Genomic DNA, 15,545 nt, shown 5'->3' on the forward strand with positions numbered 1-15,545 from the left:
AGCCTGAAACTTTTTCGCATAAGCGTCGCAGCCCAAACCTTTTAAGAAACGACAGCTTAGGTTTCTCTGAACCATAGTTCATACGATGTCGACTCAAATGGAATTGCGTGGTGCCCTATTTAAAGTGAATGTGGTTGTCTCTAATGCCTAACCCATAAACTATAGTGGTAATTCGATAAGAGACATCATGGTATGCACTATATCCAATAGGGTGCAGTTATGATGTTCGGACACACCATCACACTATGGTGTTCCAGGCGGTATTAGTTGTGAAACAATTTCCACAATGTCTTAACTGTGTGCCAAACTCGTAATTCAGATATTCATCTCTATGATCATATCATAGATATTTTATCCTCTTGTCACGACGATCTTCAACTTCACCCTGAAATTACTTGAACCTTTCAATAATTCAGACTTGTGATGCATCAAGTAAATATACTTAGCATCTACTCAAATCATCTGTGAAGTAAGAACATAACGATATCCACTACATGCCTCAGCACTTATTGGACTGCACACATCAAGATGTATTACTTCCAACAAGTTGCTCTCTTGTTCCATCTTACTGAAAACGAGGCCTTTCAGTCATCTTGCCCATGCGGTATGATTTGCATGTCTCAAGTGATTTCAAAATCAAGTGAGCCCAAACGATCCATCTATATGGAATTTCTTCATGCATATATACAATAGGCATGGTTCGCATGTCTCAAGTGATTCAAATCAAGTGAGTCCAAAAATCCATCAACATGGAGCTTCTTCATGCGTTTTATACCATTATGACTCAAATTGCAGTGCCACAAGTATGTGGTACTATCATTACTATCTTATATCTTTTGGCATGAACATGTGTATCACTACGATCGGGATTCAATAAACCATTCATTTTAGGTGCAAGACCAGTGAAGGTATTATTCAAATAAACAGAGTAACCCTTATTCTCCTTAAATGAATAACTATATTGCGATAAACATAATCCAATCATGTGTATGCTCAACGCAAACACCAAATAACAATTATTTAGGTTTAACACCAATCCCGATGGTAGACGGAGCGTGCGATGCTTGATCACATCAACCTTGGAAACACTTCCAACACATATCATCGTCTCACCTTTGGCTAGTCTCTGTTTATTCTGTAGCCTTTTATTTCGAGTTACTAACACTTAGCAACCGAACCGGTATCTAATACCCTGCTGCTACTAGGAGTACTAGTAAAGTACACATTTAATATAATGTATGTTCAATACATACTTCTGTCAACCTTGCCAGCCTTCTCATCTACCAAGTATCTAGGGTGGTTCTGCTTCAGTGACCGTTCCCCTTATTACAGAAGCACTTAGTCTCGGGCTTGGGTTCAACTTTGGGTTTCTTCACTAGAGCAACTGATTTGTCGTTTCATGAAGTATCCCTTTCTTGCCCTTGCCCTTCTTGAAACTAGTGGTTTTACTAACCATCAACAATTGATGCTCCTATTTGATTTCTACTTTCGCGGTGTCGCGAATATCTCAAGGATCATATCTATCCCTGATATGTTATAGTTCATCATGAAGCTCTAGTAGCTTGGTAGCAGTGACTTTGGAGAACCATCACTATCTCATCTGGAAGATTAACTCCCACTCGATTCAAGCGATTGTAGTACTCATACAATCTGAGCACATGCTCAACGATTGAGCTTTTCTCCTTAGTTTGCAGGCTTAAGAAACTTGTCAGAGGTCTCATACCTCTTCACGTGGGCACTAGCCTGAAATCCCAATTTCAGTCCTTGGAACATCTCATATGTTCTGCGATGTTTCAAAAAACGTCTTTGGTGCCTCAATTCTAAACCATTTAGCATTACGCACTGAACTATCATGCAGTCATCAAAACGTGTATGTTAGATGTTCGCAGCATCCACAACCGACACTCGAGGTTCAGCTCACTGAGTGGTGCATTAAGCCCATAATCCTTCTGTGCAGCAATGAGGACAATCCTCAATTTATGGACCTAGTCCGCATAATTTCTACTATCAACTTTCAACTAAATTTTCTCTAGGAACATATCTAAAACAGTAGAACTAAAGCATAAGCTACGACATAATTTGCAAAGTCCTTTTGACTATGTTCATGATAATTAAGTTCATCTAATAATTTAATGAACTCCCACTCAGATAGACATCCCTCTAGTCATCTAAGTGATACATGATTCGAGTCAACTAGGCCGTGTCCGATCATCACGTGAGACGGACTAGTCATCATCGGTGAACATCTTCATGTTGATCGTATCTTCTATACGACTCATGTTCGACCTTTCGGTCTTCCGTGTTACGAGGCCATGTCTGTACATGCTAGGCTCGTCAAGTCAACCTAAGTGTATTGCGTGTGTAAATCTGGCTTACACCCATTGTATTCGAACGTTAGAATCTATCACACCCGATCATCACGTGGTGCTTCGAAACAACGAACCTTCGCAACGGTGCACACTTAGGGGGAACACTTTCTTGAAATTATTGCGAGGGATCATCTTATTTAAGCTACCGTCGTTCTAAGAAAATAAGATGTAAAACATGATAAACATCACATGCAATCAAATATTGACATGATATGGCCAATATCATTTTGCTCCTTTTGATCTCCATCTTCGGGGCGCCATGATCATCATCGTCACCGGCATGACACCATGATCTCCATCATCGTGTCTTCATGAAGTTGTCTCGTCATCTATTACTTCTACTACTATGGCTAACGGTTTAGCAATAAAGTAAAGTAATTACATGATGTTTATGTTGACACGCAGGTCATAAATAAATTAAGACAGCTCCTATGGCTCCTGCCGGTTGTCATACTCATCGACATGCAAGTCGTGATTCCTATTACAAGAACATGATCAATCTCATACATCTCATACATCACATATATCATTCATCACATCCTTTTTGGCCATATCACATCACACGGCATATGCTGCAAAAACAAGTTAGACGTCCTCTAATTGTTGTTGCAAATTTTTTACGTGGCTACTATAGGTTTCTTAGCAAGAACGTTTCTTACCTACGCCAAAACCACAACGTGATATGCCAATTTCTATTTACCCTTCATAAGGACCCTTTTCATCGAATCTGATCCGACTAAAGTGGGAGAGACAGACACCCGCTAGCCACCTTATGCAACTAGTGCATGTCAGTCGGTGGAACCTGTCTCACGTAAGAGTACGTGTAAGGTTGGTCCGGGCCGCTTCATCCCACGATGCCGCCGAATCAAGATAAGACTAGTAACGGCAAGTAAATTGACAAAATCGACACCCACAACAACTTGTGTTCTACTCGTGCATAGAAACTACGCATAGACCTAGCTCTGATGCCACTGTTGGGGATCGTAGCAGAAATTTAAAATTTTCTACGCATCACCAAGATCAATCTATGGAGTCATCTAGCAACCAGGGGAAGGAGAGTGCATCTACATACCCTTGTAGATCACTAAGCGGAAGCGTTCAAGTGAACGGTGTTGATGGAATCGTACTCGTCGTGATCCAAATCACCGATGATCCTAGCGCCGAACGGACGGCACCTCCGCGTTCAACACACATACGGTTGGGAGAGACGTCTCCTCCTTCTTGATCTAGCAAGGGAAGGAGAGGTTGATGGAGATCCAGCAGCACGACGGCATGGTGGTGGAAGTAGCGGGATCCCGGCAAGGCTTCGCCAAGTGCAAGCGGGGAGGAAGAGGTGTCACAGGAGGGAGAGAGGCGCCAGGGCTTCAGGTGCGGCTGCCCTCCCTCCCCTCCACTATATATAGGGGCCTATGGGGGCGCCGGCACCTTGTAGATCCCATCTAGGGAGGGGGGCGGCAGCCCTAGGGGTGGCTTGGCCTCCAAGCCAAGTGGAGGCGCCCCCACCCCTTAGGGTTTCCAACCCTAGGCGCATGGGAGTCCCAAGGGGGGTGCACCAGCCCACCAGGGGCTGGTTCCTACACCCCTTCAGAACATGGGGCCCTCCGGGATAGGTGGCCCCACCCAGTGGACCCCTGGGACCCTTCCGGTGGTTCCGGTACAATACCGATGACCACCGAAACCTTCCCGGTGGCCGAAACTGGACTTCCTATATATAAATCTTTACCCCCAAACCATTCCGGAACTCCTCGTGACGTCCGGGATCTCATCCGGGACTCCTAACAACTTTCGGGTTACCGCATACTAATATCTCTACAACCCTAGCGTCACCGAACCTTAAGTGTGTAGACCCTACTGGTTCGGGAACCATGCAGACATGACCGAGACAACTCTTCGGCCAATAACCAACAGCGGGATCTGGATACCCATGTTGGCTGCCACATGTTCCACGATGATCTCATCGGATGAACCATGATGTCGCGGATTCAATCAATCCCGTATTCAATTCCCTTTGTCTATCGGTACGATACTTGCCCGAGATTCGATCGTCGGTATCCCGATACCTCGTTCAATCTCGTTACCGGCAAGTCTCTTTACTCGTTCCGTAACACTTCATCTCGTGATCAAATCCTTGGTCACATTGTGCACATTATGATGATGTCCTACCGAGTGGGCCCAGAGATACCTCTCCGTTACTCGGAGTGACAAATCCCAGTCTCGATTCGTGCCAACCCAACAGACACTTTCGGAGATACCCTCGGTGCACCTTTATAGCCACCCAGTTACGTTGTGACGTTTGGTACACCCAAAGCATTCCTACGGTATCCGGGAGTTGCACAATCTCATGGTCTAAGGAAATGATACTTGACATTAGAAAAGCTTTAGCAAACGAACTACACGATCTTGTGCTATGCTTAGGATTGGGTCTTGTCCATCACATCATTCTCCTAATGATGTGATCCCGTTATCAACGACATCCAATGTCCATGGTCAGGAAACCGTAACCATCTATTGATCAACGAGCTAGTCAACTAGAGGCTTACTAGGGACATGGTGTTGTCTATGTATCCACACATGTATCTGAGTTTCCTATCAATACAATTCTAGCATGGATAATAAACGATTATCATGAACAAGGAAATATAATAATAACTAATTTATTATTGACTCTAGGGAATATTTCCAACAGGGATGTGCCATGCTGTTCGGATGATTGTAGTATTCGGTTTTGGTTTTGTACCGGAGCGCGCTTCCTAGATCCGTAGATGGATCTGGTCGCGCTGGATTTTTGGCGCAAGTTCTCACGTAGATCGTGTGTTGACTTATGCGCAACCTTGTTAGCTGCTCTATCACGCTCACAAGGTGGTGGATCCGGTTGGTTGGCCGTATCATTCTTCGGTTGTGTGGGCTCTAAGGCCTCATCGTCGAATTCCGGTAATAGCTTGCGCTTTGGATAGCTATTTTTATGGTAGCTTCCACCATACTTTGTTACTTTGTTCCACCTGCCGTTGAGCGTATCTTATGCTACCTTGAGCCTTTGCTTCTGTTTCTTCAGGCTCCTCGCTGTGGCAATAAGCCTTCTGCGGAGGTTCTCTTGCTCCAAGTGTGTTTCTGGGATGATGCGTGCATCTTCGTCCGGACTGTTTTCTTCCCCAGACGGGGTTTGATGAGGCTTATCTTTGGCGTCATCGTGTTCGGACGTTGGATCCGTACTATGTTTGCAGTTTGCATCTTGATCGTTTTCTGCCACCGGGGTGGTGCAGTTGTCGTTTCTTCCAGAGTCGAGTCGGCTATTATTCCCTCTTGCGCTGTTATCGCTGTTTTTGCTATGGCGGGACTTAGAGCGGCGCCGCTGACGTCGGCGCTTGGGTTGCTTGGAGGGTGCATCCTCCGTTGTCTCTTCGCCATTGCCCTCTCTGGGTGTATTCACCATGTATACGTCATGTGATGAAGTAGCGGTCCAGCGCCCTGTGGGCGATGGTTCCGGTTCATCTCCTTCATCGTCGTCCATACCATCGATGTCTTCGGAGTCGAAGTCGAGAATGTCGGTTAAGTCATCGATAGTGGCTACTAGGTGGGTGGTGGGTGGGCCACGAATTTCTTCGTCGTCCGCATCCCATTCTAGCCGGACATAGTTCGGCCAAGGTTCTCCTGACAGGGAGAGAGACCTTAATGAATTTAGCACATCTCCGAAAGGTGAGTGCGGACCGATATCTGCGAAGGTGAACTCCATGATCGGCGCCCCGTCGGATTCGACGGGCACGTATGTGAGCAGCTCAGAGTCCGTGGCCGGAGATGAATCCAGTGGTTCGGCGACACGGCTCTCGTAAGGGGTGAAGTCAGTATCTGGCTCTATCGCCACTGAGAGTGCGGCCTCCATGGCGGGGTCTATCCCTCCGCTCTCGGATGGCGCGAATTGCTCCGGGTTGACGGCCGGAGTAGTTGCAGATGCGATCTCCCGAACATTGTCCGATGGTAGAGTTACGTCATGCTCGCCGCGACTGTGCGGCGCGTCCGACACAGGCTCGAATCCGTCGAAGATCAAGTCTCCGCGGATGTCGGCCGTGTAGTTCAAGTTTCCAAATCTGACCTGATGGCCAGGGTCGTAGCTCTTGATCTGCTCCAGATGGCCAAGCGAATTGGCCCGCAGTGCGAAGCCGCCGAATACGAAGATCTGTCCGGGGAGGAAAGCCTCACCCTGGACCGCATCGCTAGCGATGATCGAAGGACCATCAAGCCTTATTGTGACGACACAGTGGAACTCTCAATGAAAGCACCAATGTCGGTGTCAAAACCGGAGATCTCGAGTAGGGGTTCCCGAACTGTGCGTCTAAGGCGGATGGTAACAGGAGGCAGGGGACATGATGTTTACCCAGTTTCGGGCCCTCTTGATGGAGGTAAAACCCTACGTCCTGCTTGATTGTTCTTGATGGTATGAGTATTACAAGAGTTGATCTACCACGAGTTCTGATAGGCTAAACCCGAGAAGCTAGCCTATGGTATGATTATATGTTGTCCTACGGACTAAAACCCTCTGGTTTATATAGACACCGGAGGGGGATAGGGTTACACAAGGTCGGTTACAAAGGAGGAGATGTACATATCCGTATTGCTTAGCTTGCCTCCCATGCCAAGTAGAGTCCCATCGGGACATGGGACGAAGTCTTCAATCTCGTATCTTCATAGCCCAACAGTCCGGCCAAAGGATATAGTCCGGCTGTTCGGAGACCCCCTAATCCAAGACTCCCTCAACCGGCATTATCCGCTCAACCCATATGTGCCAATCATGACTTTTTAGACCAAATATTTTCAATTTTTGAAGACTCGCTCCCCTCTTTAGATTTGCTGCATACCCATCGGGGAACATCAACTGCATTTTAACCCACAAAAATATTTCCTTCATAGCTGGCCTTCCAATATTGGACCATGCCTTCCGCTTCGTCCAGCTCCCCTCTCCTTTCGGTTCTTTCATGTTTTGTAACGGTATATCACATAGCTCCTCTTGATCGACTCTAGCCTTAGTATTATCCTTTGATTTCCCCTCTATGCCGAACAATGTACCAAAAATGGCTTCGACGATATTCTTTTCAGTGTGCATCACGTCGATGTTGTGTGGGCAGAGGAGGTCTTTGAAGTAAGGCAGATCCCAGAAGCATGTCTTGTGAGTCCAGGCGTGTTCCTTATTATACCCCTTGAAATACCCTAGAGGCTTTGGATCTAGCTCGAGAGCGTTTAACTGATCTAGGGTTTGTTGGCCTGTCAACGCAGGTGGTGCAGAGTGTTTGACAACTCTACCTTTGATGAAATCCTTCTTGTCTTTCCTGAACTTATGGAGAGGATGTAGAAATGGTCTATGAAAGTCAAAGCAACTATACTTGTGCCTTACCGTCAGCCAACGAAACTCAAGAGCTCCCTTGCATGTGGGGCACGGGAACCTTCCATGCACACACCAGCCAACGAATAGCGCATACGCAGGCAAGTCATGCGTCGAGTACATGTACCAGGCACGCATTACGAAGTTCTCTTTGCTAAAGGCGTCGTATATCTTGAACCCATTATCCCAAACTTCTTGCAATTCGTCCTTAGGCGGCTGCATGTACACATTCATATTCTTCCCCGGATAGTAGGGCCCTGGAATTATCAACGTCAGGAAAATGTTCTTTCTTTGCATAATCTGCGGGGGGGGGGGGGGGGGGAGATTGAGTGGAATGACAAACACGGGCCAACAGCTGTATGGGGCTGCCATCAAACCAAACACACTGAACCCATCTGTGCTGACGGCGACTCGAGGATGTCTTGGATTTGCCGTTTTTCCTTATGTAATGCATCGAAGCGCTTCCACACTTCACCATCCGATGTGTGCACCATCATCACATTCCCATCTGCATCTAGTTCGGTCCTTCTGCCCGTTTTGTGCCATGTCATCTATTTGGCCATCTCTTCGACCATGAAAAGACATTGAAGTATTGGTACGATTGGCATATACCAAAGAACATTAACGTGTATTTTGGTCTGCGTCTTCTCACCCATACCGTTGTCTACCACAACATACCTGGAAGAATTGCAAATGGTACAATAGTTCAAGTCCTCATACTGAAGCCTAAATAAGACACATCATTTCTCACAGGCATGTATCTTCTCATAGGGCATCTTAAGAGAACAGAGGATTTTGTCTGACTGGTACAGGTTTGGAGGTAGCACATGGCCTTTGGGTAGAAATCGTCCGAATACTGTCATCATCGCGTCGTAGCATTCTCTGCCCAAGTTGAATTGAGCCTTCAAAGCCATTATTTGTGAGATGGCATCCAGCTGACAAAGCTCGGTGTGCTCGTGGAGAGGACGTTTTGAGGACTCCAACATTTCAACGAAGGCCTTTGTAGATTCCTTCATCTCCTCGTCCGAGTCCCGAGCATCGTCAAAGTCTTGCACCATGTCTGCGGTCCCGGTACCATGCTTGTCGGTGCGACGACGAACCACCTCGGCTCTGGCACGTTGGGAAGACTCACCATGTAATGTCCAGACTGTGTAACCAGCCGTAAAACCAAACTTCTACATGTCTTTACTCATTTCAAGCTTGTCCCTCTTTTTATAGTTGTCGCAATGGGCACAGGGGCACCAGCTTAATTCCTGGCCATTTGCAAATGCGGCTCTAACAAACCCCTTGGTTTTTGTTAACCATTCCTCGGTCCAAACTTTCTGACTAGTGTAACCGGTGTACATTCACGCATGATCACTCATATTGACTTCCTACTGGACACACAAAAAATATATACATAATTAAGCAAACCATATCCATCAGTTAATGGGTTTGTCAGTTTTATTACGTCCATGCAACCTACACACTAATAGATAAAGATAGGTCCTAATCCCACCCGAGTATGTGTAGATTGGGTTTGTTTTCCCATGCTCTGCTCCGGATCCGACGCAAAATTTCGGCAGCACCTCCTCGATGTTCTCCTGATACATGTCTCGGCAATAAGCAGAGAGGATGTGTACCCGGAGAACAACAGGGAGGCACTGACGAAATTCTGCATCGGATTCGGAGCAGAGCATATGGGAAAACGAACCCAATCTACACATATTCGGGCTGTCCATGGATAACGTTGGACAATTCGAACGAATCACGATTACAAATATGCAAATGCATGCATATTTATAGATGTAACCCTTTCGAACGGAAGACGCATAGTAGTTACGCATACTGATGATTGACAACTATAGCTAGCACGTTTCATCGGCACGAAGACCGGAACAGAGAAAATGAAGGGGGGAGGAGAGATGTCATTTGTGCTCACCAACAAACGCAGGGGCAGAGCTCGTCAAACACTAGACCCTCGCAGCGACGAAATAACTGCACATTTAAATCCAAAGATGAGTAACATAGCGACCACCGCTCGTCCCCGTGTAAACTAAGTAGCAACTACCATCGGTGCAAGTTACATGAGGCGGTCGGCGTTGAACACTAGATCCACATCCCACAAGTGAAGCCGACGCCTGGCATCCCGCAACAATAGTTCTGATGGCCGATGACGGTCGAACACCTTGGCGAATTTGCCTGGCAGCCTATGCGATAAGGATTAAAGCCAAGTTTTGAAATTTCAAACAACCAAACCGACTTGAGTTAGTTTGGGTGTTTCAAGTTTCAACACTTAGCTTTCAATCGTCATCTCTGAGGCTGTCAAACAAATTCGCAATGGTGTTTGACCGCCATCGACGCCGAGAACTGTTGCTGCTGGACGCAGGACCCCTGTGTTACTTATGGGACTTGGATGTAGTGTTCGACACCGACGGCCACATGTATCTCGCACCAACGATACTTGCTATTTAGGGTTCCATCGACACCGCGGAACCCCTAACCCGCTCGTCCCCGGGCGCCCTCAGGTATGGCGACCCACTGGCTCCACCATCTATCCCCTCGGCAACCCTCTTCCTTTTTCCCTTTTTCCTCTTCTTCTACTTATTCTTCTTTCCCCTCCCTCCTCCTCCTCCTCCTCCTCTTCTTCTTTCTTCTTTCTTCTTCTTCTTCTTCTTCTTCTTCTTCTTCTCCCTCCTCCTCTTCGTCCCTCCTCCTCCTCCTACTCTTCTTCTTCTTCTAAACTAAAACTAAAACTAATCTAAACTAAACTAAAATAAAATAAACTAAAACTAAAACTAAACTGAAACTAAAACTAAAACTAAACTAAAACTAAAACTAAAACTAAAACTAAAACAGAAACTAAACTAAAAGAAACTAAAAAAGGGGGGAAGAACTCACCTGCAGGGGATCGCTGGTGGAGGAGGCGCGGGGCGACCGGTGGATGGGAGGACGGCCGCTGGAGGAGGCGGCGGCCCGGTGGAGGGGGAGACCGGACAGCCGCGGCGGGACGGGGCGGGCGCGACGCAGGGGAGGGGGCGGGGTGGCTAGGCGAGGGGGCGGCGGCGGGCGGCGGCGGCTGGGCGAGGTCAGGGCGCCGCAGGGGAGGGGTGCGGGGCGAGGGACGATGGGGCAAGGGGGCGGCGGCGGGGAGAGAGGACGAGAGAAACACACACACACACACACACACACACACAGAGAGAGAGAGAGGGAGGCGGACGGGGTGATCTCGGCCCGTTAGTTAGGTCAACTCTTTGCCGTCCGCCATCTTTTTCCCTCCGCTTTTTTGCTCTTTGTCGTCTGCTAGCAGAAGGCAAAGAGGGGGACGTTAGTTTTTTCTATGTAGCTCGTTAGTGGGGCCCACCTCTCTCTTTGCCATCCGCCAGCTGACGGCAAAGATTCTTTGCTGTCCGCTCGCGGACGGCAAAGAAGTGGCTGATGGCAAAGACCTTCTTTGCCATCAGCCAGTTCTTTTCCGTCCGTTTTTTGTAAGCGGACGGCAAAGACCTTCTTTGTTGTCAGCCAGCAGACGACAAAGAAAAGTAAGCCAATTCCAATCGTGGTGGTGTGCTTCGGTGAAGTTTTTAAAGGTCTGGTGGCCGCCTTCAAGACAAACGCCGAGTGAATCGAGGCTCATCCATTGGGGGTTACTTGAAAGGGTAGAATATAGTGAGGGTTGTGCTCTGATTCTTTGGCTTCGGCACTGCTCCAAATGATATTAGCACTCTCACGAGTGTAAAATTTAGATAAATCCACATCCCTGACTCACTTATGGTTATCTCATTCCTGTACCCATTACTTTTTGCAATCATACTTACTCATACCGTTATACCTTGTGCCAGTTCAAATTACTTAGTTTTTCTTCAATTCCATATCTTGCAATATTTGTGCTTGCTAGTTTTCTGAAGTGCCTATATTGTTTAGCATAGTTGTTAGTGCACTTAGTTGAGTCTAGCATATTTAGTTTTTTGTGCTTCATAAGTATCTATTTAGTTTAATTCCGCAACAGGATAAAGCCAAATCCGTAAAAGTTTCAAAACCCCTATTAACCCCCTTCTAGGCGACATCAAGGTCCTTTCAACATGGCAACCACCAAAAATTGTATATTTCAAGTCAGTCAAAAATATTTTCCTCTAGCGGCACCCCCCGGACACCCCCTTCTTCTTCATCCCCGACAACACTCTAGCATGGCCTCGGTGTCAGCCGTGGAGGGCTCAAAGACATCGTGAATAACCTAATGAACATGCGCCGGACTTCGCATAAGCGGTCCATCGCAAATTACAAACAAACTAGAAAGACATATCGATAGTCATGGTCATTAAAGGTTCACCATCATCAAGTTCATAGAAAAGTACATGCAAAATACACTCTAAGCATAGTAGACGGGCCTTGTCGGAGCAGACAGGGTCAAGCAGACGAGACCGGAGCAAACGTCCTGGTAGAAAACTGTGTTGGAGCAGACATGGCCAGAGAAAATGTGGTGGAATCATACGACAACGAGAACATACTACCCAAGCATTTCTCTCTAATCCATGCCTCGAGGTGCTCATCAGCCAGCAGATTCGGTTCAACGAGGCGCTTCCAAAATGGCATTACTTTAGCACCCTCCTTGAACACGTATTGTATAATCACCAATGAGCGCTCACTAAGTAACTTCGACTTCAGACTCGTCGTGGTTGGGGGACCTTCGGGGAGCGGAATCAAACGGGCCTTCTCCGTCGTCGCATCCCAACAAATCACTTGCGCAAATGAGGTCCTCGCTGCAACGGTCACCCTTGGCATCCACCCAAAGGGCATCCCCGGGGAAAGCCACGTGAACTGCTACATTATCATCCTATAGGTGTCCCCCGTCTCCAACTCGAGCCATCCCCACAGTGTAAATGGGAGCCTCACCTCACGAGCCCATTCCACACACACTAGCTATACTGGTTCCAATCGCAGGAAGAGGCAGGATGGAGGGAAAGGCAGGAGAGGTGGGGGAGCCTCAGAGCCGGCAGCGGTGATGTATCCGAATGGACAATAACCGGGCGGGGCTAGGATTATATCGTGCTCCCCGGGGTAATCGAACCTACTTGAAAAACATCGATCGGTACGGTGATTTATACATAATACCCCATATACACCTCCACTAACTTCATCTCGTAAGCACTAAACAGGAGATACCCCCTACCCTCTTGTTTTCTTGACGGCAACAACATAACATATATGATATTTCTTCTCATCCGTGTCAACCGAGATCGTCACGTCTGCATATGGACAGGGCCATGTGATTTCTATCATTTGCGACGCCCCTTACAACATTGTAAGATCATCGTTACAAACACAAAAAAGAAACCATAAACAACACTTGCATTGAAACCATTGAAACCATAAACCAAAAAGGGACCAACAAAGTTTCACAACATACAATCATTATACGTACCAAAAAAAAAGATAACATAGGCTTTTGCCGCCCTCTCCTTCAGTGAGAGGTTGTAGTACCTCTGCACTATTTACCTGGAAAAATGAATACACGGGAGACAAAAAAAATTGTGTACATGTCTGCTTGTTCAATAATAGAATAATTAATTCTACACCACAGTATTATCTATCTTGAATTCTTGATAGCCTATTGGCATGTACTAGTACAAGATTGTTTCATGCTTCTTTTTTGAAGCCTAAGATTGTTTCATGTCGCCGCGCGCGCTTACACGACCGATTTAAGTTAAATTTAATTACAGCTTAGAACTGAGGAAGCATCTGATGACCGAGGCCGCCCAGCACCGACGCCGCCCCCTGCCAGCTGTTCGCCGACTGCGGCGGCGCGTCGAAGCACGACCCGTTAAGCCTCTTGGCCGATGACTCTTCCGGGCTCGCGGCCTTGCGTTTCCCCGCGCTCCCGCCGCTGGCGTCCGGCGATGACGACGACGGCGCGTAGTACGACGGCTGTACTCCGTGCGCGTTGTCGCCGACGGGGAGGAGCATGTTCAGGGAAGGGTGGACGGCGAGGTGGTGGGTGGCGCCGTGCTCGGCCTCGGCGTCGAGGATCTGCGCGAGCGAGTAGTCGTCGAAGAGCTCGGAGAAGGACGGGATCGTGGGGAGCCCCCCGGCGTGCGGCGGCTGCTGCGTGATCATGGTTCTGCTGGCGCTGCTGCTGCTGCTGGAGTGCGCGTAGAAGCTGCAGGCGGCGTCGTCGAAGGTGCTGCCGCCGCCGGAGAGGTCGTCGTGGTCGGCGATGTGGTCGTAGTCGGACAGCGGCGGCACCATCGGCGACGCCAGGCCGGTCTTCTTGTAGATCCGGCATAGCACCCAGTCATCCAACTGCACACATGTGAACCACACATCAATATCATACACGTAGATGTGCCGGTACCGCCATGCCTATCCTTGTCGAAAGCTACTGAACTTGACGAATCAATGGCTGCCACTAGCTAGCTGCTACGAATCAATCGCGAAGCTAATTTCTCCTCCAATCAAAGCAGTAGACATCAAATTAAGCATCTCTCGTTTTACTTGCAAGGTACAGTATCATTCACGTACTACTTGATGTGATGTGATGTTAGCAAGTACTCAGGTTAGAGGGCAATTTAGTCAATCAATAACTTAAGATGGATGCATAACCGATCAACGCTGCAACGGCACGGCCGGTGCAACCGTGCAACAAAGCAAAAGCATGGGCCGGGGCGAGAAGATCAGGATAGCATGCATGCCAGCCGCGTGACACTGTTGCACACGGACATGGCCGGCGCCGGTAACGAAACGATCGAGAGCGACAGTTCATGCCTGATCGACTAACTAATCACAGCAAGTGGGATGGGCGTACCCTCATGGAGACGTTGCGGAACTTGATGGGCTTGTAGATGTTGACGGCGGTGGTGAGGGGGTCGGCGGCGAGCCGGTACTCGTGCATGATCCAGGCAGTCTTGGTGCCCTTGGGCGGGCGGCCCTTGTAGAAGACGAGCGCCTTCTTGACGCCGACGCCCTGGCCGGTGGCGGGGTCGTGGATGGGCTTGTCGGTGCCGGTGGCCTTCCAGTAGCCGGAGCCGGCGGCGCGGTTGGGGCGGATGCCGTTGGGGTACTTGCGATCCCGCGGGCTGAAGAAGTACCACTCGCAGTCGCCGTACACCGCCTGGGCTGCAGTTCCATTCATTATCAGAACCGAACCATGGTAAGCAGAGCAGGGACTACATACAGCGGTGATCAGTTGATTGGTTGAGAACTTACAAGGGAGGTCCCATGGATCGAACTTGTAGATGTCTACGTCGGCGATGATGGCGACCGGGCACGGCGCGGCGGCGGCGCGGTTGCGAAGGTAGTGCAGGATGAGCTCCTCGTCCGTCGGGTGGAACCGGAACCCCGGCGGCAGCGACGTCGCCGCCCCCTGCCCCTGCCCCTGCGCCATCGCCATGATCGACCACCCGATCGACACGCACGTACCTCGTACGTGCAACCACCCAAGCTCTCTAACACACACACGATCAGAAGAAGGGAGAAGCTTACACACACTGGACCAGACCAGAATCTATCTCGGGGATGGGATCGAATGGCGGATGGGATGGACGGGCGGGCGTGCGATTATATGGTCCAAGGTATCTTGTCAGTTAGCGCGGGGTGGCAGGGCCATGGCATTGTTGGGGTTCTCGAGGGGCAGAACCGGCACAGGGAGGGGGGCGCGTCGCGCCGGCCGATTGGTTCGTTATTCCCCGCGTCCGGCGTGAGCGTGTGGCGTCAGCCAGCCGAGCGGGGGTGTGTGTGCGCGCGCGTGTGCCCGGCCCGTTCGCGCAACCGTATCTAATAGCAGCACTCGCAGGTCATAGCCGGCTAGCCGCCGCTCCCCTCCTAACTTG

General features: G+C 48.8%; 1 protein-coding gene across 1 annotated transcript; it reads right to left on the minus strand.

Moving 5' to 3' along the window:
* Window positions 1-13,248: 13,248 nt before the first annotated feature.
* On the minus strand, window positions 13,249-15,259 carry LOC125535611 (NAC domain-containing protein 58). Its single transcript, XM_048698672.2, has 3 exons — window positions 14,923-15,259; window positions 14,522-14,832; window positions 13,249-14,019 (listed from the first exon to the last, which is right to left on the minus strand). The coding sequence occupies exons 1-3, from the start codon at window positions 15,104-15,106 to the stop codon at window positions 13,441-13,443; spliced, it is 1,074 nt and encodes a 357-aa protein (XP_048554629.1). The 5' UTR covers window positions 15,107-15,259; the 3' UTR covers window positions 13,249-13,440.
* Between the last annotated feature and the right edge of the window lie 286 nt (window positions 15,260-15,545).

The sequence above is a fragment of the Triticum urartu genome, chromosome 2A (assembly GCF_056163025.1).
Source record: "Triticum urartu cultivar PI428250 chromosome 2A, HENAU_Tu73, whole genome shotgun sequence".
Classification (NCBI taxonomy): Eukaryota; Viridiplantae; Streptophyta; class Magnoliopsida; order Poales; family Poaceae; genus Triticum; species Triticum urartu.